At 37.4% G+C, this 24,818-nt stretch overlaps 1 protein-coding gene across 3 annotated transcripts in view; it reads left to right on the top strand.

Annotated features, from left to right (window-relative positions):
• LPCAT1 (lysophosphatidylcholine acyltransferase 1) overlaps nucleotides 1–24,818 on the top strand; it is a 65,880-nt gene that overhangs the window by 30,634 nt on the left and 10,428 nt on the right. For 2 of the 3 annotated variants that reach the window (XM_041476484.1, XM_041476483.1), the window contains exons 9-13: nucleotides 2,094–2,176; nucleotides 12,688–12,813; nucleotides 18,397–18,550; nucleotides 19,413–19,511; nucleotides 23,046–23,184. In XM_041476484.1, coding sequence (XP_041332418.1) covers nucleotides 2,094–2,176; nucleotides 12,688–12,813; nucleotides 18,397–18,550; nucleotides 19,413–19,511; nucleotides 23,046–23,184 — 601 coding nt within the window. The remainder of the gene's footprint in view (nucleotides 1–2,093; nucleotides 2,177–12,687; nucleotides 12,814–18,396; nucleotides 18,551–19,412; nucleotides 19,512–23,045; nucleotides 23,185–24,818) is intronic. The other variant, XM_041476482.1, reaches the window with a different exon arrangement.

Here is a 24,818-nt window from a genome sequence, read left to right on the forward strand (position 1 = left end):
AATATTAGTTGGTTTGTGTTTGAAGTCATATTTTTGCTCTGGTCTCTGAAGCTTGTTGGTTGATACTCCTGCTCTGTTCAATCAACACAGAGATACTGGCAAATACCTACCAGCCTGGATACTGCAGTTAGTGCTGATGATCCAATAATTCAGGAAGACATATGACAAAACACAAACTCAGAGTTTTATTTTTTTATTAAATGATAGCCAGTAAGATTTAACAGCCAGCAATCAGGATCCAAACTTTGCTAGTCTGGGCTTCTCTGCATGTAATATATGTTCTGGCATGTTGTGTGTGTCATCCAGCGTGTGTATTGAGAAGCAAGCATCTATGTAGGTTTTATAACAGGTTTCTGTAAATATTCACCCATCCACCCATCCTGTACTTAGAACTGACATGCTGGCAATGTGAAGAAGGATATATGATCATCTGCACATGTAGTTTGTGTTGGCTCATGTCTGTTTGTTTTACTGACCTGTCTACTTCAGTGTTTGTACATCCACGACAGTCTGCAGCAGCTGAGAATTCTTCTCTTGGTTTTGTTAGTCATGTTGAAATGATTGTGCTGTTTATGTTGAGTTAGGCACAGACATGCAGAACACCTCTGAAGTCACCTCATATTCAAACTTCTGTGTTTGAACAAATTACTTGATAGCCATTTGCAACTCAAATAAATGAGGTTTGGAAGTTGAAGGAGCAGTCTTTCCATCTCTGTTAACTTCACAGTCTTTGTGGTTTTGTATATTATATGAGGCTGGTGTACCTGCTTGTAATGTAAACTTTGACAGGAGTCAAGTGTTTTCAGCTGCAGTGGTGCATGTAGGGAAAACTCCAGCAAAACTCAAAATAAATTCAATATTTGTCCTTTACAGGAAACAGGTGAATGTCCAATAGCAGTGTTTGGGTACTGTTGATCATACAGTTATGTAATTTTAAAAGCGCAGCTAGCTTCATGGTTATTGAGAAGTGTTTGCTGAAATTATAAACTTTAAAATAAAGACCAACAACTTTACCCGGTTGTTAGTTTCTGTTTCAAAGACTAGTGTGAAATTTCTGGGTCATAATTCCCATCTTCACTACCCATATGTAATTATATGTATACAACTAAGCTTCTTGCTGCTTTTTTTCTAATATAGAAGCTTTACACAGGATTGTGAGCATTTTGCTCGCTTAGTGCATAAATTATCTCACTGTGTGGCACTACTGAGAGAGTTGTCTGTCTGGTACGGAGTAGGCGTGATGATCAGAGTGATTTGCTCTTGTTCCTCCCATCTGAGAAGTTAGTCGCTTGGCAGAATGAAATGTTTTGAAGGTTTTATTGGTGAGACTGGCCATGATCTTGGGAATTACGTAATTTTTCAATGGACACTTAAAAACAGCTTTAAATACTGGAAGATATTTTAATGTAGGCTGTGCCGTTCCAAAAGCTGCCCTTTCTATTGTGGGTCTCCAGCAGTTCTGGTTTAATTTTCCCCTTTCCAACATAAATTGTTCAGTGGTTCTCTGGTCATCTGCATTCATTTAGATTTTTTTTTTTCAATGGAGTGTTAATGGCTCATGTCCCATTAGAAGGAAAAAAAAATTCAAAACATCCAACAGCAGAAAATAAAAACACTGCTCGTATGTATATTAGGCAGTTGTACATGATTTCAAAATGTGCAGGGGGACAGTAGATACCTGATGTCCTTAAAATTTGGATTCTTAATTTTTAAGTTATAAAACAATATTCCTTTAGCATGTGCTTTTTTTTGGTTATCTGGAAAGAGCTGAGCAATACAGGAGGTAAGTGAGGTTGATGCAAGAAAGTGCTAATACTTCTAAATTATTTTAAAATTCTGAGTCCCACTTAGGAAATGAAGGTAAAACTCTGCTTGGGTTCCATGTCATAAGAAATTAGCAGAGTCAGTGTTGTATTAATTTCTAGACGTGTGACATATACTTAAGCATTTAAAAGTTTAATTTTTAATATTTTCTGTAGTCTTAGTACAATTTTCTGAGTAACAACAAACTGTATACAATTTTCACGATAGTGCTGTAAGAGATTGTATAAAATGTTAAATATTTTTGGTATAATTCAGTTCTCTGTATGCAGTTTCTACCCGTGTATATTCCTTCAGAAGAAGAAAGAAAAAATCCAGTGTTATATGCCAATAACGTCAGGCGTGTAATGGCAGAGTAAGTATGTCGTAATTCCATATAAAAATAGATGTGTGATTTTAAATTTAGACTGAAGAAAATATCACGAAATCAAGTCGGTGTGGTTGTCTGCCTGCAAAGAACCTTGTAGTCTGCAGGAGTGTCTGCAAGACCTTTTACACAGCAGTTGCTTTCCCCTCTCAGGAGGCAAGGGAGCCACAAATACAGCAAGAACTGTTGGAATTGATGGGTTTGGAATATTTCTTTTCGGTTTGTTCTTTTGGGGATTTTTAACATGTCTTCATTTAACAAGCCAGTTCTGCTTACTCCAGTAGGTATTTAGTCTTTTGGGGGAAGGATATGGTGGAATTTTAGGAAAGTTATGTAACTGAATTTTGTGCTATTGGGGTTGCATTTTAACTATGACTGTTTTAATGAGGTTAAGAATAGTTTCATGTATTCATTGTTAGCCTGTAGTATTTCAGACAGTAAAGCGCAGTGAAGTGGCTTTACTTCCATTGGAAACAGAGGACTGATACAATGTAAATTAATTGAAGTTAATGTTAATGTGAAGACAGTTAAAACACTTGTCTATAGGGTATAATAAAGGCAACATTTAATACTTTCACTCTTTTGTTGCATTTTTATTAATGTCTTTTTCATTTATTTTTTGTTCTTTCAGTAAATCTTCCATTAGTCAGTAGATAACTTTCCATATTTACAGTGAACCCTCAGGCCTGTGATTACTAATAACTCTTGAGAGGTTTATGTATCTTCCTAATCCTGATTTTGAAAGAACTTGTGAAATCATAATTTCCTTTGTGCAACTTCTCTTCCATTTTCAATTTAAGCCAAAGGCCAGTTTGCAGGTAGTAACTGAGAATTCTTGTCTGCTTGAACCCACGTCTGTGAGTTTCCTTACGGATGTTGAGACAATAATATAACAATAGATCCATTGTACAAAAGGGCATTGCTCACAAGAGAAAAGAACAAAAGGACCTGTTTGAATCATCCTGTCTTGGAGACAAAAATCTTTGAGGCACTGGCCTCAAAGACTTTTGTTGTTAATTAAAGGCCATCACTTGGCAAGTGTTGTCCTCAGACTTTGTGTAGAAGGCCAGTTATTAAATCTTCATTCTGAACTCTGCTCCACTCACATAACAGGGATTGTGTGCTGTAAGGAAAAACTTTGAAAGCCTACAAAAGTTTACAACAACTGGCATGTCGCAAGCCTTCCCCTCTGAGTGCACTTAGGAGGAAAAAAGTGATTATGTTTCTCCCTCCCACCCCTGAGGAATTAAGCATTTTTGGTCACAGAAGAGGAGTGCAGATCCAACAGGAAGACTGTCAAAAGGGAGATGTCAAAAACGGCTTTGGGATGAAGCAGGGGCTGTAGATGCTGTGTTAATGTGAATGGGAAAACAAACGTGTGTGGATATTGAAGTTCTGAAGTCAAAATGCAGGTGGGAATAAAACAGAATGTAGATGCCTGGGTATCATGGGTAACTGTAGACCAATTAACATAAACATAGTTTAAAATTATTTACTTCTGACCACTTCCAGATGCCTCCTTCTTGTGTCAGTTCTCTAGACTTACTCATGCAGCTTTTGGTACAGGAGATTCCAACTCAAATGCTGTCAAGGCTGTTCTGGAGCTTGGAACTCAAGTACCTCAGGTGCTGTTTGGTGCTAGCATTGCACTCTGCATTGCTGAATAAAGGACAATATTACTGCTTCATCTAGATTTTCTCTAGGATTGAGTTAGTGGCAGTGTAGCATCTTATTGTCAAGAGGTCCTTTTGGGGATCTCTTTAGGTTTCTTACCCCTCTTCCTCATCATATTTCTCTGGCAGAGAGTCTAATTCTACTGGATATTTTACAGCATCAAAGGTGGCGCTCTCAGGTAGTAATGATTTGTGAGTCTAGAACCAGTGTTGTGGAAACCTTGTGTCTTGCTCTTGATTTCAGATGGAGTTGATAGAAGTTGCTGAGTGCAGCAATAGATACAGTTTCTGCTCTTGAAATCATTTGCCTTCACAATAATCTTAATTTTTGAACAGCTTCTATTTAGCATTGAACAAAGCATTTGACAAGACATCTTTATCTTATGCGGCTTCTGCTTGTTGACTTTCTGAAGAATTTTTGGTTTACCCATATTTGACTAGCTTTCCTGTGGGTGGCCACAGATGTGATTGCAGTCTCTAGATACTCAATTTATATATGTATGTGAGTGAACACTTAACTATTTTGGTAAGGAGGTGCTGTCATTCACTGAGGTTTGTTTCTTTAGGACATCAGTTTCTTGCACATTGGGTGAATTTACTTGCCCAAAAAGTGAAATCCAGAGTGTGCCTGTGTTATCAGAACTGGAATGACTCATACAGATAGCCACTGCTACTGAACATGCTTGACATCTTTTGGGTCGTTTTCTTAATTTGCACAAAAAGTATGTGCAGAATAGATTAATCTGCTGTTTAAAATATGGTCCCTACTTATACCTTAACGATATGCTTCACATTTAATTTTCTCATACAACCTATTTTTGAGTGAGTCTGTCTTGTTTGGTCTTTCTGGCCTTGTTCTGACTCCTACTCAGTTTAGTCAATTCCCGTGTCACCCACCAAGTGCTATCAGGAGCTGTGTTTAGAGTCACTTTCAAATCACTGAAAATGTTGAGTGCTTTTAAATATGGCAACAGTCCTGGCTGGATCTCTTTAAAATCGATAAATAAAGTGTGGTGCTGTTCTGAGCTATAATTGACTTAATGTGTTCTTTATTGCTCTAACAAAATTCTGACCTACTAGTAAGTCATGCCATATAGATAAATATAATATTGCCTTACTTTTGTATTACTTAAGCAAAATCATCATTTTGGTCTTCATGTGCATAACCTATTATCATCTTCTGTTGATGGTAGTCAACATGGGTTGTTTTGGTCTGTTAATTTCTTGAGTTCCGCAGTTTCTTCTATATATTTTCTACTTGAGTGTCAAACATTCTGGTCCGTGTTGGCTTGTGGGGTTTTGTTTAATCTTCTAATTAATAAGTGGTAGTTTACTGGAACTATGTTAGTGTTGTAAAATTGCCAGTCACTTGAGACTTCAATCCAGCTTTTCCAGAATTATTAGGAACAAATCACTTGACCATGCAATCACAAGTATTTATTTCTAGAAATTTCTCAGTGGTAGAGGAAATATCTCTATCACTCTTAGAGCATTGGGAAATACTTACTTTTATTCATAAGATATGTTGTCTTAATTCTTTCCCAATGTAAAGTATTGCACATGACAGAAGGGGGCTTTTTTCTGATGATAATTTTCCTATCCTTAGCTAATAGTTACATTATTTTTTGTATTTTCTCTTATGCCTTAAAAAGTCTTATGCTTCTGAGCTGCATCAATTGCAATTTTCTATGCATTTTTACCTTTCTATGTTGTTTTGCTGCATCACAATTCCTAATTTACTGATAGCTATTTAAAGAATAGCTTTAAGAGTGTTTTGTGGTTTGTTTGGAGTATTTTCCCCTAAAGTAATATATTAGTTGCCTGTTTTTATTGTGGGGTTGTACCCGTTTGCAACTGTTCTTAAATGCCTAATTTTCATGAGCAGCTGTATTCTGAAAGACATCTCTTAGTTGTACTCAAAGTACTATTTAGCGTATAGAAATTCTGTTTGAACGCAAAAGTAGATAACATTTACTCCCACTTTGGAGGGAAAAACAAGTTTGTTACCCTGCTGTTCTTTAGGACTTAGATATGTTTGAAAGAAGTATGCCAGTAGCTTAGCTTTTAGTTGCAAAAATTCATTTTGTACTTAGATAAGCCAGTGGTAATGCAGGCAGCTGATTGTGAAAATCTGCACTGCAGGCTCTTTGTGCAAGTGTGAAGTAACCTCAGCTGTAATTACAGGTATAAGCTGACTGATGATACACAGACCCACAGGTCACATATTAACATGCAAACACAAATTGTTTTCCTTTAGTTTTAGTTTCTCTTAAAGACTGTCTTCAAAATAGGGAAGAATGTGGTTAGGTAGTGCAATTTGGGAAAAAAATGAAAGACAAAATATCGCAAATCTGTTAATTTTCTTTTTTGCATGTGGCAGATGTTGAGACTGAAACTTGTTGGAAACCAGACACTTTTGCCCCTTTGTTTTTCAAAACTGTAAGCACTTCAGGACTGAAGTTCTTTCAGTACTCCTGATTTGAGCATTTTATTTTCCTAGATCTTTTGAGTGTTAAACTCAGCACTGTAATAACATCTGTGACACTGTCCCGGAGTTCTGAAGTTTCATTTTTGGTGAGCCCAGAAAGGCAGCCTTCCTGTAGAAATAGCAAAACGAATAGTTGAGTTTGCATTTTTCCAGTAATTTTGTTTTTCTTCCTCACAGAAACATTTAAAGACACGTTTGTATATTTGCAGTAGATGCTGAAATTGATTAAAGTGCAGCATGTTAAACACGGAACTTGAAACATCTGCCTTCCTGATGTTTTCTGTCAAGTGCTTGCCAGGATCACTTTCCCCATGTTGGAGCATGTCATACAGTTAAAGCACTGACTTACCAGCTTGACATATGAGCGTTAACATTTTGCTTTTGAAAAATGAGTGTTTTTATCCAGCATGCTGGTGAAGGCAAAAAACATTACAGGTAGTCTTCTGTGTCCATCTTCCCTTTTGTCATCTTCTGCACAGTCAAAATCAGGGTTTGTTTTTTTTCTTGCAGGCTCTGACAGCATCAGAACCTAATCTTTGCCGATATATGTGATAGAGTAATGCTCATTGCTGAAGAGTGGCCTTGAGGATGTGAGTTTACAGTAGCTTACTGGTCTGACTCATGGCTATTTGTTGTATTCAGTGGCCTGTTGAACCTAACTTGGGAAAAACTGCTGTTTTCTGTGCCTGTGCTGTCTGAAATTCCTTGTGTGATTCTGCACAGGTACTGTTTGGATGCTCAGCATTCAACTTCGAAATCCAAACTGGTTTTTTGGCATTTTTATACCATCAAAGGCATAAGCATCAGTATAAGTGGAATTACTGTAGTGTTGGAGTTAACAAGCATCCATTTGAAGCATCGATGGTGAAGGGTCTAGAGAGTAAATGATGTGAGAATTGGCTGAGGGAGCTGGGGCTGTGTAGCCTGGAGAGAAGAAGGCTCAGGGGGATCTTACTGCTCTCTATAACTGCCTGAAAGGAGATTGTTCCAAGCTGTGGGTTGGCCTCTTGTCCAACACAGTGATAGGATGAGAGGAAATGGCCTCAAGCTGCTCCAGGGGAGGTTCAGGTTGAACATCAGGAAGAATTTATTCATGGAAAGTGTTAAATATCAGAATGGCTGCCCACAGAGATGTTAGGAAACAACTGGACGTGACACCATGGTTTAGTTGAAAAGTCAGTGATCAGTCAAAAAGTGATCCAGTTAAAGCTGGACTTTAACTCATAGGTCTTTTCCCTCCTAAAAGATTCTATGCATTGTTTGGGTTTCACACCATAAACAAAAATGGAGATGAGAAATACGTTGTGCACTCTGTTCATTTCTGTGAATACTGTGAGTGTGGCAGGTGGAGAACATAGTCATAGAGCAGGGTTAACTGTGCAGCTTCTTGCTACATTTATTTTCTCAAGGAAGAAATAAATTTCTTAAATGTTAAGTAATACTTTGTAACACTCTGGTTTTAACTGGTTTTTGAATGCTGACAACACAAGGAGAACCTCCTCTGTTTTTTACTCCTTGAAGATTTGTGATGTGCAAGTCCACAAGATCAACAATTACAGGACCCAATTTCAAACAACACCAGGCAGAAATACAGTTGTTGGCAGCTTCTTTTTCTGTCTAAAAATTAAACCATTATGAGATAATAGATTCCTTATGTGAACTTCAGACTCATGACTGGACCTTCTTTTGCTTGGAGAATGTCAAAAAGTAGTAGTCTGAGGAGAGAAAAGGGACTATCTACTCTGGCTTTCCAAAACTATTAAGTTGGCAGCACTTCAGCTTGGGAAAGGATAGGGAAAAAGAGTGGAGGATTGTTTTGAAGGTCAGGAAAATCACCAGTGTTCTGAAAAACTATACTAAAGGAAGTCTTACTTTTCATGGCAGGAGAGATTGAAAGCACTCAACAGTAGATCAGCTAAAAGTAAATGGAGTAAGTCTTTAAAATGTCCAAAATTGTGGCATTCTTTACCAGATAGATAAAATTACTTCATCAGAGCTGAGATACACTGTAAAAAACATGTGGTTAATGAGTGATTCTAAAACACAATGGTACAAAAGGTCTCTGGTTCAGGAAGTTTGTGTGCTACTGATGACTAGATTAGATGACTACTAATAATTGAAGTTATTTGTCCACTGTGTTTTGTGTGTCTTTTTGCTGAACATCTGCTAATGAAGAAAAATACCAAATTGAATAGAATCCTAATGTTTTCAGCACCCAATAAAGATTATAATTGATTTAAAGGAGTTTTTCTGTGAGCAGTCTATGGAATGTTCTCTTGATTAGTTCACAGTTCTGCTTATGAACAATGTAAAACATTTTGAGAATATTTTTCTTGAAATGTAGATTCCAAATGTCACAATATTGCCTGTACTATTTTCTCTCACTTTGTATAATATTCCAGTAGTCACATTCTGTTTTATGTTTGGCATTTTGCATGCATAGTGGATTGGTATGCAGAAAATGAGGAAGTTAATAATTCATCTCATATTATGACGGCACAAATGTTAGACATAGGGAGCTGTTTGGTGTAAGACATCAGGATATAACAAGGATAACTGTTGTGTTTATCAGATTGGGTTTGCAGGAAAGCTTTTGGGGTTTTGTTTCATTTATTATTTTCAAGTGACTTGGTGACTTTGAAACTTCATGTAGTGTGATGTCATGATGGGTAAACAGCCAGCATCTTGGGGAGGGCAGGGAAGGAAAAAGTCTCAAAGTATGTCAAGTGAGATATTCATGTCAGGCCAAAAAATCTGCTGGACTTTTTTAAAGGCTAGACTCACATTAGTTGAGTGTGAAAGCAGAGGTAGTTTGAAAAAAAGAGGGGGGGAAATGCTTTCCAATGAAGATATGGGAAAAGTTGTTTTATTTTTAGTTTATTAAAAATATAGGATTGTACTTGTGATTTGCATCTCAAATTGAAATTATTTTTTTTTTTCCCCAATTGAAGTAGAAGAAGATTGCCCTGGAGGATAAGTTAGAATGGTTTGATAACTGGTTCTGTAGAAAATCCTGTGAGTTGCACTTGTACTGAGGCCTTACAGTGAACTCTAACAAGCCAGGCTTTATTCTACGATACTAAAAATTTCACAAGTCTTAGCACAAATAATGAACTTTATATGCTGCCCAGCTTCAGTTTCGTCAACATTCTGAGTTGAAATCAAGGTCCTTTAAAGCTGCTAGCTCTATACAGCTTGTGATTTGTCTTCTGAACTCAAGAGCCCCTTGAACTCTATCTGGCCTTGGCTGTTTCTATGATTGAACTTTGCTTTGAGCAGAAGTATTTCTTTCCTTCCTCACTTCTGATCTTTGTCATTGTGAAAGTCTGGATGTATATGTACCCTGTTTAAGTTCATTTGGGATTTTTTAAGTCCAGCAGCTTGAAAATTACAACAGGTGAACAAGAGAAGCTGCTTTTGTCTTTCTGAATCCTATTTTGTGTATGTGTTGACATTGAACATATATGTAGGTATTAATTGTAATGGGGATTTTCCTTCACTGATAGCAGCAATATAATTCTGGCCCAACTACCACCTCTTTTATAAGGGGTGCACAAAGCTATAAAAATATGCAGGTTGTGTTTCCCCTTGCGGTTTGGCTGTGTCTGAAATGACCCTGCCTTTTGTTTGGAATTTATTTTCTGTCTTAATTTTGGTTTTGATTTTCTTGTTGTTTGTTTTGGGCTTTTTGAAAATTTCTCTTTCGCTAGGCACCTTCAACATATTTGGGGACGATTATTTAGCAGTTATTTAAATCTGGTTTAAATCTGGCATTGGTGCTGGGTTGGCAGCCATTCAGGCTTCAACCCTCCCCCCAGGCTGAGTGCCCTGATCTTTCTTAGTCATCTTTCTTTTGATGTGTTGGAAAAGCATCTTGCTTTTGGTTTTAACAAGCTATTGTTTCTTGCTTTGGCTTGCCACCTTATAGTTATGTTTTAGCTTGTCCATCTTCTCTGTTTCCCTTGAGAGAATGCTTGAGTTTCTTCTGTTTCTTTAAAGTCTCTTTAATTGCCACCTTTAATAATTTTCAATGACACTAAATGTTTTTTGTCCTTTCGGAATTTAAGTGACTTACCACTTCTCCTGATTTCCTAATATGTCAACAGAGGAGCAGTTTACTCTTTCAGTTTCCTAACTTATTTTTAACATGCTTCCCCTTTTGCATGTAGTTCCCCTGTGCTTCAGCTGATCGCCTGTAAGTTCCTGTATTTCTATTACATGCTATATTTAGCATGGCCTGGAGGACTCATGCATTTTGGTGTAATGTGCTTGGCTGGGCTAGATATTTGTTTCCTTCTTTTATGGAACTGCTCTGGGTCGTACTGTCTGTAGCATGTCCTTGGTGGAGACAGTTGACATGGATTTCTATAGGGATGATCAAGTGCACTGGCAATAGAAAAGATGAAAATAGGAAGTAATCTCAACTGGCTGAATAGACTCTGCTTCTTTCATCCACTCCTTTCTCTTCTTTTGAGGAAAATTAATTTTGTAAAATACCAGTGATTTCATCTTGTATAATACAGCATTATATGGAATACTATAAAACAGAAATATTGACATGCTCCCAATACCTGATCTCTAAGTCAGGTTGAACTTGGAAATGGATTTCAATCCCCACAGCACGGGGGAGTTCTTCATCTGTATTCTACCATAAGTCTGGGGGGGTACGGTAAGGTATCACAAGAATCTTGTCCATTCCATTAAGGTGGTTTACTGATTTACAAATACTGCTGGGACACTTCATAGGAGGGGTTAATTGATGAAACAAGAGCAGATCAAGCAGAGAAAATTTTAGAGGAACTGGATTTAATTGCTTAGATCACCAGTATGAGGCAATCTAATTTTCACCACTGTGCTTGTAAGATGACTTTTCTATGTACCTAAATCATTTGGTTTAGTTGGCTTTGTCCTTTTGTTCCTTTCCCTTTGTTGCTCCTTCTTAGGAAGGGGGAAGCTATTCAGCCAAAATAACTACCTTCTAATTCCTTGTTTTGTGCATAAATACTATCTTTTTTTTTACCATATTTGGTACTTTGGAGCTTGAATATTTATTAGTGAGGTGTTCTTCCTAAATGTTTGACTTTCTCAGCCTTCATGAGAAGAGAGAAGCGCTGATCAGTACCTTTAAGGTTCAGTGCATGTCCTATATATCAGAATTCCTGAAGTTTGATAATTAATTGGTGGACAGAAGGGAACTGGCTTTTGTTATTTACCTTCCTATTCAAAGGCCTTGGAGTGAGATTCTGAGGACGAGACGGGCAGAAATTGTTTGCATAAGAGGTGACTGTCATTTCAGTTCAAACTACTTACAGTAAAGCATAGAATTGAATGCAGAGTTTTCATCAAAGCCAAAATTAGTGTGGCAGGCCTCAGGGTTTTGCATCAATCTTGCCATTAGTATATATTAACCTCACTTATTAAAAAGGTGGTTAGCAGTAAGGTGGACAAACTGTGGATGAAAAGAATGAAGGTAACTAAACAAAAAAATTCTGTGAAGATTTCATCAAACTAGAAAATGCTGCATAAAGGAGATAATGCTCCTTAAGTAAAATGAAGTGTAATAAAAAAATGTGGCAGATGAGTAGCTTATATGGAGCTATGTTGGCTTTCTAAATTGCATCTTATGTTTGTACACTGAATTCTTAAAGGCCTCTTTCACACCACGCTGTCTTTCTCTCAACTTTGCCACAGCAAATGCAGGGCAGCTACAATATCAGGATTTCCATCAGTTATCATTTGGTGCAAGAATTACTACAGAGCATTAAGTTAGAAATTAAGCCAAAACCAATACTGAATTGTTTGGTGTATAAAGACTTGGGAGTAATTTTTTTTTCTACCTTTATGTCATACGTTTAAAAATAACTTGTTTGCTTAGAGCGTGTTTTTGTGTGTTGTGTTCTAGCTGTTCTTTATAGAGAAATGTTGCCTTTTGTATAATATTAACCTTAGTTGAAGAGTGATTATGCTAACACATTAACAAATAAATAATTAAAATATTGGTCACAGTTGTTAATAAATATATATTTATGTTCCAGATGAAAAATTTTGAAACCCTAGTTATTCATTTATATGAAATTTGTGTATGAAAGTCTATGCACTGCCTAATTTTTGCCTTGTGTTCTTGCATATTTTCATGGACTCAGTCAAAGCAGATGCTCTGCAACTGATCTAGTACCATATTTCATTCTCTCTGTGTAAACTTACTTTTACCGGCTCTTCCTTATAGTTTTTCAGAAAAGAGAGCATAATTATTACAGGATTTCTTGCTGTGAAATAAGTGATTATTCTGCTCAGTTTTCTTAGTGCCTTGTTTACAGTGTTTCTTTGGTTTATTCAAGGGCGTTGGGAGTTCCAGTGACAGACTACACATTTGAAGACTGTCAGCTGGCTTTGGCTGAGGGACAGCTGCGTCTACCTTCAGATACGTGTCTTTTAGAATTTGCAAAGCTTGTGAGAAGCCTTGGGTGAGCATGTACAATATTTATATGGAAAGTGCATCTTTATTTTATATCTATAGTTTTCCCATCCTGTAACAATACTGTGTTTATGAGTATAAATGGAATGTTGTCATTATACAGTCAGGGAAACACAAGTGTAACATTAAAACACTACTGTACTTCACTTGCAAGCAGCACCCCTGAATCCTAATGAGTAGAGTAGGTTATAAAATTCTTATTTTCCATCTGACAAGTGAGCAGAGTGGATCTGAAGCATTCATTCCTGAGCTAGAAGACAGTTTCTGAAGAGGATCAAGAATACCGTGGGATTCCTAATATTTGATGCAGTTGAGAGTCAGTTGCCTTTTCCTGTGACATCTGTGGTGGGAAAACAAATGCTGTCAACAGCAGTCTTGTGACTGGATTAACCTTGTAATAGTGAGGACAGAGGGGTCACCCTTTGCTCAGAAAGACAAGGTAGTGGTTGATCTTTTGAGCAAGTCACTGCCAGATGGACTTTCTAATGCAGCTGTAGCTCAGTGAATGCAGCGTGGGTCCTCTCTTCTTTCTTCCCATAGTGCCATTTCCTGCTAGGTCTACCTTTCAAAAAAGCCTCAGCAAACTTGAAGAATTTACATAAACCAAGTAGTAGAACTTGCTGCTGTTTTCCAATTTTTCTCCTGCTTCTCCAGTGGTCTTATTGAGCAACCATGAACTAAATGTACAGCCTCATTCTGTTAACTCTCAATATGCGAACACCTTTTTCATTTTCTTGTCTCATCACCTGAAAGTACAGAGCGTAGTTTCATGTTTCCATTGTGTATTTCCTTTCACTAATTTTTCCTTCATCTTCAGCTTGTGTACATAAATGAAAATAAAGAAGAAAAAGCTCTGTTGGAGAATAAGGAATGTAGGACAGCACACATCATGAATTCAGATGACAAGGATATACTAATCTATTGTCAGGGCTTCCATCTGAAAAACGTCCATTAGCATAGGAGAGATTTATAAGGGAAAATAAAGATTCTCACTTTGTTTAAAATGCTCTGAATTTACAGTACTAAGGAAGAAAAACAAGTGAAACAAAACAAACCAACCACCCATGTCTCTTATTATGCAGTTGATAATCCTGGGATTCAGTTTAATCCTCTTGTTAAGTTGTCTGGCTTCTGTCTGCTCAATTTAAAGCTGTTCTTTCAAATTATGCTTTTCTAGGGTTTTGTTTTGGCCTCTGTAACAGTTACGTGCATTTGTGAGTGAGGTTTACTGCAGCCCAGAAGTTCTCTCTCTGGTATGAGCAATTAATCCTTGGTGAAATATAATCCTCTCTGAATTTGGGCATGTGCCAATAAGAAGGATATTATGCTGGTATTTTTCTGGCACAATTGGATGAAGATTGTAATATGACTTTATCTCTAATGCATGTTTGATAATAATGTAGTCATTTTGTTCTTATTCAAAGGTTTTGAGGCCAGGGAAGCATTAAGATCATCCACTAGCATCCCCAAATAACTGGAAGAGTAAATTTTATCCAATGGATTTTTCATCCAGTCTTAATATTTATTTTTTGAGCAGTGACGTACTTTCAAGATAATGTCCAGTCTTAAGATTGCTATAGTAAGGCAAATTCAGATTTCTTTTTGGTTTAGATTTTTTGAAAACAACTTACACCTCCGTTTGCTGTACTGAAGAGTTACTTCTGTGCACATTATATGTCTACAGGATTCATTATTGTTGCCTGTAAAATGTGCTTAGCCTGTGCTCAGCTGGATGGGATCCAGTCCAGAATCCATGCAGGTACAGCAGTGAGTTCTCAAGCTTCATCTAAGGAAGAGCTCGGGCTCTGTTAACAGAGCTGTACAGCTGGCTTGTATCAAACTCTGTGATAAAATGACTGCTTTATCAATGAGATCAATTGATCATAGACTTATCGTCTCAAATTGTGCATTCATTGCTCCTCAAAGAGTCATGTTTCTCCTCAGTCTGATAATTTATGTCTGACCAACAAGCTAATTCCTAAACTATGTGCAGTCTATGTTATAGCTTTCTTTTTTATTTCATTCATTGTAAATCCTCTGCGTCATTTGATGATTTATTCTGTTATTAATGTTTAAAGTGAATCTCTATTTTTACTTGAACTGGATCTATTGCCATGTTATGGACACTGAATCTTGTCTGGATTTTGTGCCTTACTAAAGACCTCTTTGAATATCTTCTCCTTCAGGAAGTGTTAATACAATTAATTAAGTCTAGTCTGTCTTTTTATGAGATACTTCTTATGAGCTGCTTTAGGGTAGTTGCCTGCTAAGAGATCCTTGAGTTCTGGTTTGAATTGATTTGCTCCTATTGTTTCAAGCTTCTGTTTGTTCTAATTCCCAATATTACCTCATCAAGTTGACCATGAGGATCCTTTTAGTCAATGCAGCTGTAAGAAGATTTGCAAGGACCTCAGGCCTGGTGCCTGTCTATTCTTGCTCAACAGCCTCTACCAGAGTCTCTATCTAGACTACAATGCAGACTTCTGCTCTCCACGTGTGTCTGAAATGGTCCAGACTGTAGGTAGGACTTTGTGTCCCCAGAGTAACAGCCCTCACAGCTAATTACCTGCGCTGTGACTTCAGAGTGCTCAGAGGTCATCTATAACAAGGGAAAAAAACCTCTGGAGGATGTTTACCTTCTGCATTTGTGATAAAAGCAATGCTCTCCACTACAGGAAGTGATCATGGATCAGGCATGACAGCAAATACCAACCCCTGCTTTTGTGGATCAAGGCAGGGTGTGCCAAGAGTATTCAAGAAGGTCAGTTTTGCAGTTTTTCAGTACCCTTGCTCTATGATGGCAAGAAGTTGCACAGAAGTACATCATCAAACATAAAGCTGCATGTATTGTGCTTTTCTGGCTTAGGGCATGTTTGTCTGTGCTTGCAGTTTCCAGTAGCTAGCTACAAGATCCAGCTGTTCTTCCAGCTCTCTGAAGGTTTTTGGCAGGTTCCCAGCATGCAAGAAATAAGCTTGTTTTCAAATAGTCAAATAGCGAAAACTAGCTTACTTGCTAAAAATAGTGATAATTATGCTGTAAGATATTCTACCTTGAGGGATCTGGTTTTCCTGGTGAAGTCTGCTGTGAAAAATTTCATGTTCAGAGCTGTTAATCTTGAAAAATGTCCTTTCCATCTTCATGGACTCAGGAATACTTCTTGTTCTCTTTAGTGTGCGCTGACCTAAAAAATGAAGCAAAACACCACAATAGCAAATAATTTTATATATCATAAAGCCTGGATCCTGCATGAAAACTATGAAGCCAACAAACATCATTTCATGAGGGAAGACATTTGTTGTGGGCTTTCTGTAATTTATGGCCTCCATTGGGATAAAAGTAACAATTGTAAAGGAATTGGGACATTCAGACCTTTGCACATTGGTTCAGAAGCTATTATAACATTTGCACTTGGCTTCTGAAGACTTCAGTTTAGCAGCTTATGGTCATCAACATATTAATGACTTCCTGGTTTTGAAGGGCTAGAGGGAAGTGAGCCCACCTTGGATGACCAGAAGTACAATTCTGTTATATTCAAGTTGAAGCAGTTTGCCTCACTGATCCACATACTGCTTTTGAGATTGCCTTACACATCTTTCCATATTTACAAAACATAAACCACAAGATGCCTGTAAGATTCTTGGTGAGCTGTATTACTTTCCATACATTATTTTGCCTTCAAGCTTCTATAGCTGTTCAGGCTTAATTACTCATGAAGAGGAGATCTTGCAGGTCTTGAGTGCTACTCACCAAAGGGGTGCTCCCTCTGTTCTAGAAGGTGAATTTTGAGACAATTCATTGCAAACAAAATCTCTCTGGTTTAGAGACAAATGTTACACTACATATTCTGCGTCAGTGGGGGCTTATCTCAAGGGAGGATTTAGATGCCAGCTGTCCTCATGCTACAGTCAAAATCCAGTGCAGCCACTACCCTGGGATGTGTTATCAGTGGACACTTCTTACATGTAATCCTGCATGTGAGAGGGTGAATTCTGTGTGCATCTCAAATCCTCTATGGATTTTTTTTTTTGTTATTGTTCCTTCTCCTTTTCTACTTGATTGTGGAAAATTAATGTTTGCAGAAGGGTGTCTCACTCTTTTTTCACTGTCTAGGACTAAATCTTAAGATAGGTGCTTTAATGCTAGGATGGAGATTTGTGAATGTTCTGTAGGAGCTGTGGGTTTCTGGAAGAGTTCTTGCATGTTCAAGTCTTATAATTCAGAAATACAGTCTTGGCATGGTTTAGTTAGTACATATTGGTAAGTCAGTATAGGTCATGACAAAAAACATGGGAGTTGTATTTTTACTTAAAAGTTGTGATGTTTAGGAAGAGTAACTACAGCAAGCGATCACATTCTGGAGCTGATGTATCAGATCATCTTCCTAGCAGAAATACTCTTATCTTTTTTCAGAAGCTCCTCAGAATGCTGATATTAAGCATTTTATTCATTCTTGTTACTGAGAGGAAGCTGATGAAGAGTCCCAGCTGCGGTCTGGGAGCAGTTCTGGTGTAAGCTTCTGAGTTGTGTGAATAGCTGCTTTTCCTTGTCTGCAGCAGCAAGCAGCAAAACAGACAAGTGCAGAAGGACATTGTAGGAGACTTTACTGGCATGTTTTGTCTTCGGAGTGGAAAGATGCCCAAGTTACCCTAAATCAGTTCAGAGGAGACCTGATCCAGATCTGCTTGATGTTGTATTAGGGGGGAAAGCTGCTTTTCTTTACATCATACCTGCAGTACCGTTTATTTTATTCATAGTAAGATTATTCAGTAGGGCTTTTTTGTTTGGTTGTTTTTGGGGTTATTTTTTGTTGTTGGCTTTTTTTTTTTTCGCAAAGCCAAAACAGGAAGCTTGACTTAGGCAAAAAAACCAGCCAACAACCATGCAGTAGATATCTATGTAAGTATAAAGTTCATTCATCAGTCAACATCTGGTTTTGCAATAGGGAGGGACTAAGGAAATTGTGTAGCTGTAGGAACTGCAAGAATTTTGTTTGGGTTACCTCATAATGATGTCCAACTCAAGACTGAATGTGAAAAATGAGGACTGATAAACAGGATTAACAGTATAATCACTATTACGTAATCCCTGATTTTTTATTTTTTTTTTTTTTAGGTAAGGACATGCATCATGTCCTTCCTGTTCAGTGACATTAGTAAATTTGGAAATGTAATTGGTTTATAGTACTGTCCTACAATACAGCCATTTTCAGGTGACCTAAATTCCACCAAGTTCTCCATGCTTGGAATTTATTAGCTAGCTCTAGACTGTTTCTTCCTGTTGAGCTGCTTACACATATGGCTTGTAATCAAGGTAGACTAAAGGACATGAGTTTGTCCAGGGTTCTTAAACCCTTGCAGTGATTCCTGATACAGCTTGAGAATTAATGGGAGCTTTAAAATTACAGACATACATTATTTGATAATAAAGTTGTGTAATAATCAGAATCTAAACTTTGTAGTGCTTTACACCATAATCATCCATTTTTTCATTTGATGTTTTGAAATACTGTTTCAAAACAATTGTTAAAACTGGGTTGATTTTTAAAATGTGCAAAAATAATATGCTTTATAGGCTGAAGCCAGAAACACTTGAAGATGATCTTGATAAATATGCTGCCAGTGCCATGAAAATGAAGAAAAAAAAGATTGATCTCAAAGAATTTTCATCCTACTTGGAATTTCCTGTTTCTCAGACATTAGAAAGTATGTTTGCACTTTTTGATGAGGTAAGAAACAACATAAAGTTTAAAAATTTTACTACTTTTTGTAAACTCCACTTCAACCTACTTCTGTTTCAATTTAATTCACTGAGGTCTGATTTCTGAGCACTTCATCATAAAATTTGCTTACTGCACTTCCCTTTCAATAAGGTAAGGGCACCTATCATCAGCTAAATAAAGCATTCCTTCAGCTAGAACTTAAAAGGAATATCAGCTGGACAAAAACTGTCTCTTTTCTAGATGCAAAATATGAAGAGGAAGAAATATGAAGAGGCTAGACCTCTGCTGCTGCTCACTGCAGATGAATGCAGTGTCTGTTAGCTGCTATTTCGTTTACCTTGTAAATAAATGACTTGTTCTTCTACGAGCCTGAAACCTGAAGAATCTTGGCAAATGAGTTTTTCATTCCTCTGGCAATCAGTCAGAATGGGGAAATGACGATTATCTTTGTGTGGATGAGCTGCTATCTGGACCAGGAGGAGGTGGATATGTCCACAGTGTTCTCTTTTGGAACAGATGTCATGTATTCAGGGCTTAAATTAGGGTGCATTGTCCTCTGGTTTTAATTTCAGCCCAGTGATTCAGAGGTTTAATGGAAAAATCTTAGATATGCGAGTGAAGGGTGACACTAGCAGCACTGTCTTCCAAGAATATTTAAACTGTGACTTTGACTGAGACTGTGAAAAGAATCTGCAGAGCTTTCACCCAGGTTCTTGTCCTCGTGTGATTTCATTTCAGTGAAATGTTTTTTTTTGTCGTGGCACATATAAAAATCTTTCTGAATATTCTGCATTTTTAGCAACTGTTAGTTATTTATGAAAATTGTCATTCAAACTGCACTATTTTGATGGGAGGTTTTCCTTCACAGAATGAAGATGGCATCATTGACATTCGGGAATTTGTCATTGCTCTGTCAGTTGTCTGTAAGCCATCCAAAACTCTGGAAACAATTCAGCTGGCATTTCAGGTAAGCTGCATTTTCTTGGTCTACGTAGTTTACTTATTTTTAGAAATTACTAATACTGAAATTAGACTCAATAGATGTTCCCACGTTTCCTTTTAATACTTGATTACATTTTCAAACAATATTAATGGAAAGTTATATTAAGAGTTCATGTTAACAGGGAATACATTGCAAGTGTAAGTTGTATAAAATTATGAAAGCTTGCGTCTTGAAATTGTCCTCTGTAGAACTCTGGCAGAATCCTTTTTAGCAAATTAAGTTTCAAACCTCAAGTCCTTTGTACAGATTCCTCTAAACAGTCTGTCGAGTTGTACTTACTACTCTTAGAATATTTCAATCAAATCTAATTTTTCAAGTTAATAAAATATTAAAAATTTCCTACATGCTAATAGAGATTTTTTTTTTATCTCCTTCTTTCTTCTTGTTAAAATTTTCTTCCCTCTTAGTCTTACCATGTATGTGTGGTGGTCCTGCAGTCTTTGTCCAGACTTGATGCTTCCCAGAAGTGCTCCTGATCTTGCTCTAGCCTCAGTGGTTTGTTGTAGCATCACTATAGATTGTTAATGCAAGCTTTTTGGGGAAGTGACAGCAACAATGCTTAACCAATGAGCTTCTGACACCTTGATTTATTACTTTTCAGTTAATTTCTTTAATATTACTGTTTCAACATGCAAACTCCGCTGCATCCTGCATCATCTTTTCCCTTTGCCTTGAATTCACATGGTCTTCAGTGTTACTGAAACTGAGTAGTGCTAAGTCTTGATGCTGTCTTCACTAGTGAATGCATGAAGCTCAGAGCATTCAACTGCATGGTGCTACATTGCAGCCTTATTTTCTGTGTAGTTGTATTCAGGTTCTTCAGCATGATGACTTTGAATACGTGCTGCTGAAGAAATGAGGCTCCTGTGAATGCTTAGTGTTCACATGTATCATTCTTACCCTTCAGCCAGAATCCAGTAAATTTAGCAGAGGAGGAAGGAGCAAAAATATTTATTTCCTACAAATATTGTGGGAAATTTGCCATTAGTAGCTGCTGTTACTTATTGCTGCTTCTGAGAGAAAAGCAGAAAGAAAGGTCTCTGTCCTGACTCAGTCCATTTCAGCTATTAAATAGCATAGAAAAATAGTCAGGTGCTGTTTGGTCAGCTCTGTGTCTTCATACTAAAATGAACAAATTTGAAGTAAAGGGGGCTTTGGGGAAATATTTTTTTAAATTTAGCTGTCATGCTTGATAACGTGCAAGATAATTTTATCATTTGACAGGAAGAAAAGCTCAGATTGGACAGTTATTTTCTTTCTGGAAGCACTTGAAGTTAATTAAACTGTTTCTTTAAAAAATTTCTGTTCTTCATTATCTGCTTCACTCCCTGTCACATACCAAAGTGACTCAAAATTATGTATTAATTACAAAATATAAAGTTAGCTGTAAAACTGCAAAGAAGCTTTATTGCCTGTATTAGGAAGGGGAAGTACTCAGCGAGGGGAAGCAGGTATGGCTCATTTTATCCTGCTAGTGGTGATTGGAAGGGTTAAGAAAAGTCTCAAGCTGAGGAAATTTTGCTTATTCTGGGATTAAAAAATAAGGAAAGGGAACATTTTTTAATCCTTTCCTACCTCCTGTCCTGACTTCACCTACAATAAGATATTCACACAGCTTACCTGGAGCCATTGAAGGACCTCGCTAGTTCATGAGTGTATGACTTTGAACAGGCATTGTCCTCTGCCCTTCCTTCAGGAAAAGTGCAACATTTCACATAGCTACAGGTTTTCAAAGTTAAAGTGTTTAGAGTATGACTAAAGAACTTGAAAAACAGTATCATTATATGCAGTTGTTACAAAACTGGGGGAAGTGGGAGGTAGATGTGAAGGCTGTGCTGCCATTCAATGACACCTCCATAGGCTGGAGAGTTTGATGGGGAGAGACCTGAGGTAATGGAGAGGGTCTGGAGCATCTCTCTTACGAGGAGAAACTGAGGGAGCTGGGGATGTTTGGTCTGGACAAGAGAAGACTGAGGGGGGATCTCATTAGTGCATGTACATACCTCAAAGGTGGGTGTCAGGACAGTGGTGCCCAATGACAGAGGAACAGTGGCCATAAATTAAATCACAAGTTCCACCTCAAGATGAAAAACAACTTATTTATGTTGAGGGTGGCAGAGCGCTGAAACAGACTTCCCAGGGAGGTTGTGGAGTCCTCCCTTTCTGGAGACATTCCAAACACACCTGGGTGCACTCCAGTGCACCCTGCTCTAGGTGACCCTGCCTTGGCAGGGGGTTTGGATTAAGAGCAGCACTCTGGTGTAAGAGCTACACCTTCCCTTCCGAACTGCAAAAGAAACTAAAAGCTGTTGTGAATCTTGTCAATATAGTGTTTATACTGGCCACCCAATATTACCTGACTACTTGTTCTGTGAAAATGTAGCAGGTTTTATTAAAGAAATGTCTTGGTCTTTGCCCTATTCCTGTGAAACAGTGTGCAGGCTAGGTGCTGGGGGGCAAAAGGCAAGACTCCTGATCTGAGCATATGTTTTCTTCCATGGAACTTCAATATTTTTATTCCACTAAGGTGTGCTGTCTCATGACAACTGCTTCTGCTTCTGTGAAGAATACATACTTGTGCCTGTTTTGTTCAATCTCATTAGTTCCCACCTTCTCAATGATGTAGAGAAATTAAAAGGAAGTTTCCTAAATGGCACTTTTTACATGGTTTGATATTTTTGGTGTTGTCATGCTTGAAAAGGACAGAGAAATGTTTCAAAACCTCTGTTCTCTCACTTCACATTGTATAGGCAAATTGAGTTATTTTAAGGAAACTATTTGGTACAGATGTTTTGAAGTATTCAGGTCCATTTCTCAGGGTAAAACACCGTACATATGCAAAAATGCAATGAGACTATGAGCAATTATTCATAGTTATCAATCTGTCAGAAATAAAGCTAACTTTTTGAGGTAACTCTTTAGGATGTAAGAGTATGCAATTGATTGTTTTCTAGAATAAATACTTGTAGAAAATTTTATGCCCGTCACTGGTGTATGGGGTAGGATTCTCCTGATTAATACCATTTAGATACAGACATGTAATGCAAGCTTGCTTTTGGATTTTGGTCAAAGGAATCTTGAGTTTTACACCTGACCAAGTGGAAATGGTATCTGATTTAGGCTGACCTAAATATATCTCCGGATATTACAGACTGTGTTGAAGTTCCAGCACATAGCTCGATGGACTGAATATTGTTCTCAGTTATATGTTTGCAAAACATGTTAATGTTTGACAGTCTTGTTGCTGAATATCACAGTGATTCCAGTGGTTAGGACTTTTTTCTGATTATAGCAAGCTTTACTTTCTAAGCATACACAGGTGAACTGATGATGATATTTTTTACCCAAACTAATCTGAAATCCTTAATATATCACATCAGTCTGAGAGTGACTAGAATTTCTAATACCAACTTTGTTTTGCTTTACTTCAGTGTAGTGCTGTTTATAGGAGCTGGCATTCAGCTTTGCAATGATTTATCTTGCTGTCTTGATTCATAGCTGTACCAGTCAGAAGGCGGAACTGTAACAGAAGAGGATTTAGCTCATATTTTGAAGACTGCCATGGGTGTGTCACAAATTGATGTTACCCATCTTTTTAGAGCTGTAGATGAAGAGGAAAAAGGAAAGATTACATATGGTAAGTATTCTAACTGCTTCTGAACTGTCACAAAATGTCAAAGTTGCGAGCACTCATGTTGACAAACAAAGCAGTTACATTTTTATTAAACTCTACCTTTTTTACTTGGCTTGACTTCAATATAGATAGCAGCACTGCAAACAAAGTAAATGTACATTTAAAAAAAACGAGTTTCACCTTTGGTATCAAATGCCATGTTTGCATGTTTTCAGTTTTCCCTTCCTCATCAAGTCACATAATAGGAGGGTTAGCTCCTTCAATGTTTTCTGTTCTATGACTTCCATGTATGTGAACGTGTATTTTTAAAGAAACCTGCCTTCGCTCTGTCTTGTTGTTTTTTCTTGTGTCTGAGAGCAGGAAATGAGGGAGTTAACCAGGCTGCCTATTCTATAGTCTGCAATGTAGGTGGAATGAAGGCAAGAAAGTTGCATTTGAAAAATTGAGACCTGGGTGAATAGATTGTGCTGAGAGTCGGAGTACTTATATGTTACTTCAGATTATTTATGTTTTACACAGTAAGGTTTAAATTTCATTGTATCATTTGAGTATGAGCTGAGTTGTTGATAGCCAACATATTAAGTAGATGTGCTTATGCCATACCCTGTTCCAATTGTTTTCCCTCAGGATAATCAGTATGTATTTCATTGGTAAAAATCTTACAAAATAATACATTAGTTTTAGTAAATTATAGTTTCTACATTAGTGATTCCTCTGTTTCAAGCATACAATACATATGTAAAACTTCAAATACACAAATGTTTTAGAGTTACTGAAATCAGTATAATTGCCACTGTCCTTTCCATTTTGCCTGACTATTGTCTTCTCTCCTTGATTCCTGCTGTACTATCCCTTTCCTTTCTGTGCCTCTGTCTGTCACATCCCCAGCATTTCCACATCCATCCTGCCCATTGTCTTTTTCCTGCTCATCACTGTTCCTCCTTGTCTTCCAACTCATATTGTGCAGTGACTCAGCTCTTCCCACCACCTTCCAATCACCGGCTTCAAAAATACCAGCACAAATCTTAAGCTGGTAAGCATAGCAGAATTGTAATTTTGGCACATTTCATTGTTTGAGAATAGCTAAATTTGTAGTCATGTACAAGTGAACTCAGACCAGGTTATGTAAGTTACCAAAGAATTCATATTTTAATATTAATCTGTAATTGGTGCATTTAATCTGCACTTTTTCCCTAAGTGGTCATCATATGTTCCCATCACAAGAAAATCTGGACCACCAAGAGACAGCAGTGGCCACTGGAGTGCTTGGCCCTCATTTTCACTATTTTATATCCTGTAGTCAAGATTAGGTTTTTTGTGATGGAACACAAAGTAGGTAGGAGGATGGTGTTTGCATAATTTCTTTGAAACTTCCCTTAGCGGTTTTTCTGAGAGAAGTGCTCATTTTATAATAGAAACATGTCATTTCAACATATCTGAAAGTTTAATAGTGGGATTGAATATCCAAGTTACTAGATTAGAGAATTAGAAGGTGTAAATAAACTTTTGGTATTGCATTTCTGTCTTGAGAGTTCCTGACATAAATATTGAACCTCTTGCCTCTCTTGAGAGTATGTGGAACTTCACACATGCTCAATTTATTGCACTTACTAAAAAGGGATGGTGAAAAAACTTGC

This window comes from Pyrgilauda ruficollis, unplaced genomic scaffold (genome assembly GCF_017590135.1).
Source record: "Pyrgilauda ruficollis isolate IOZ18807 unplaced genomic scaffold, ASM1759013v1 scaffold39, whole genome shotgun sequence".
NCBI classification, from domain to species: Eukaryota; Metazoa; Chordata; class Aves; order Passeriformes; family Passeridae; genus Pyrgilauda; species Pyrgilauda ruficollis.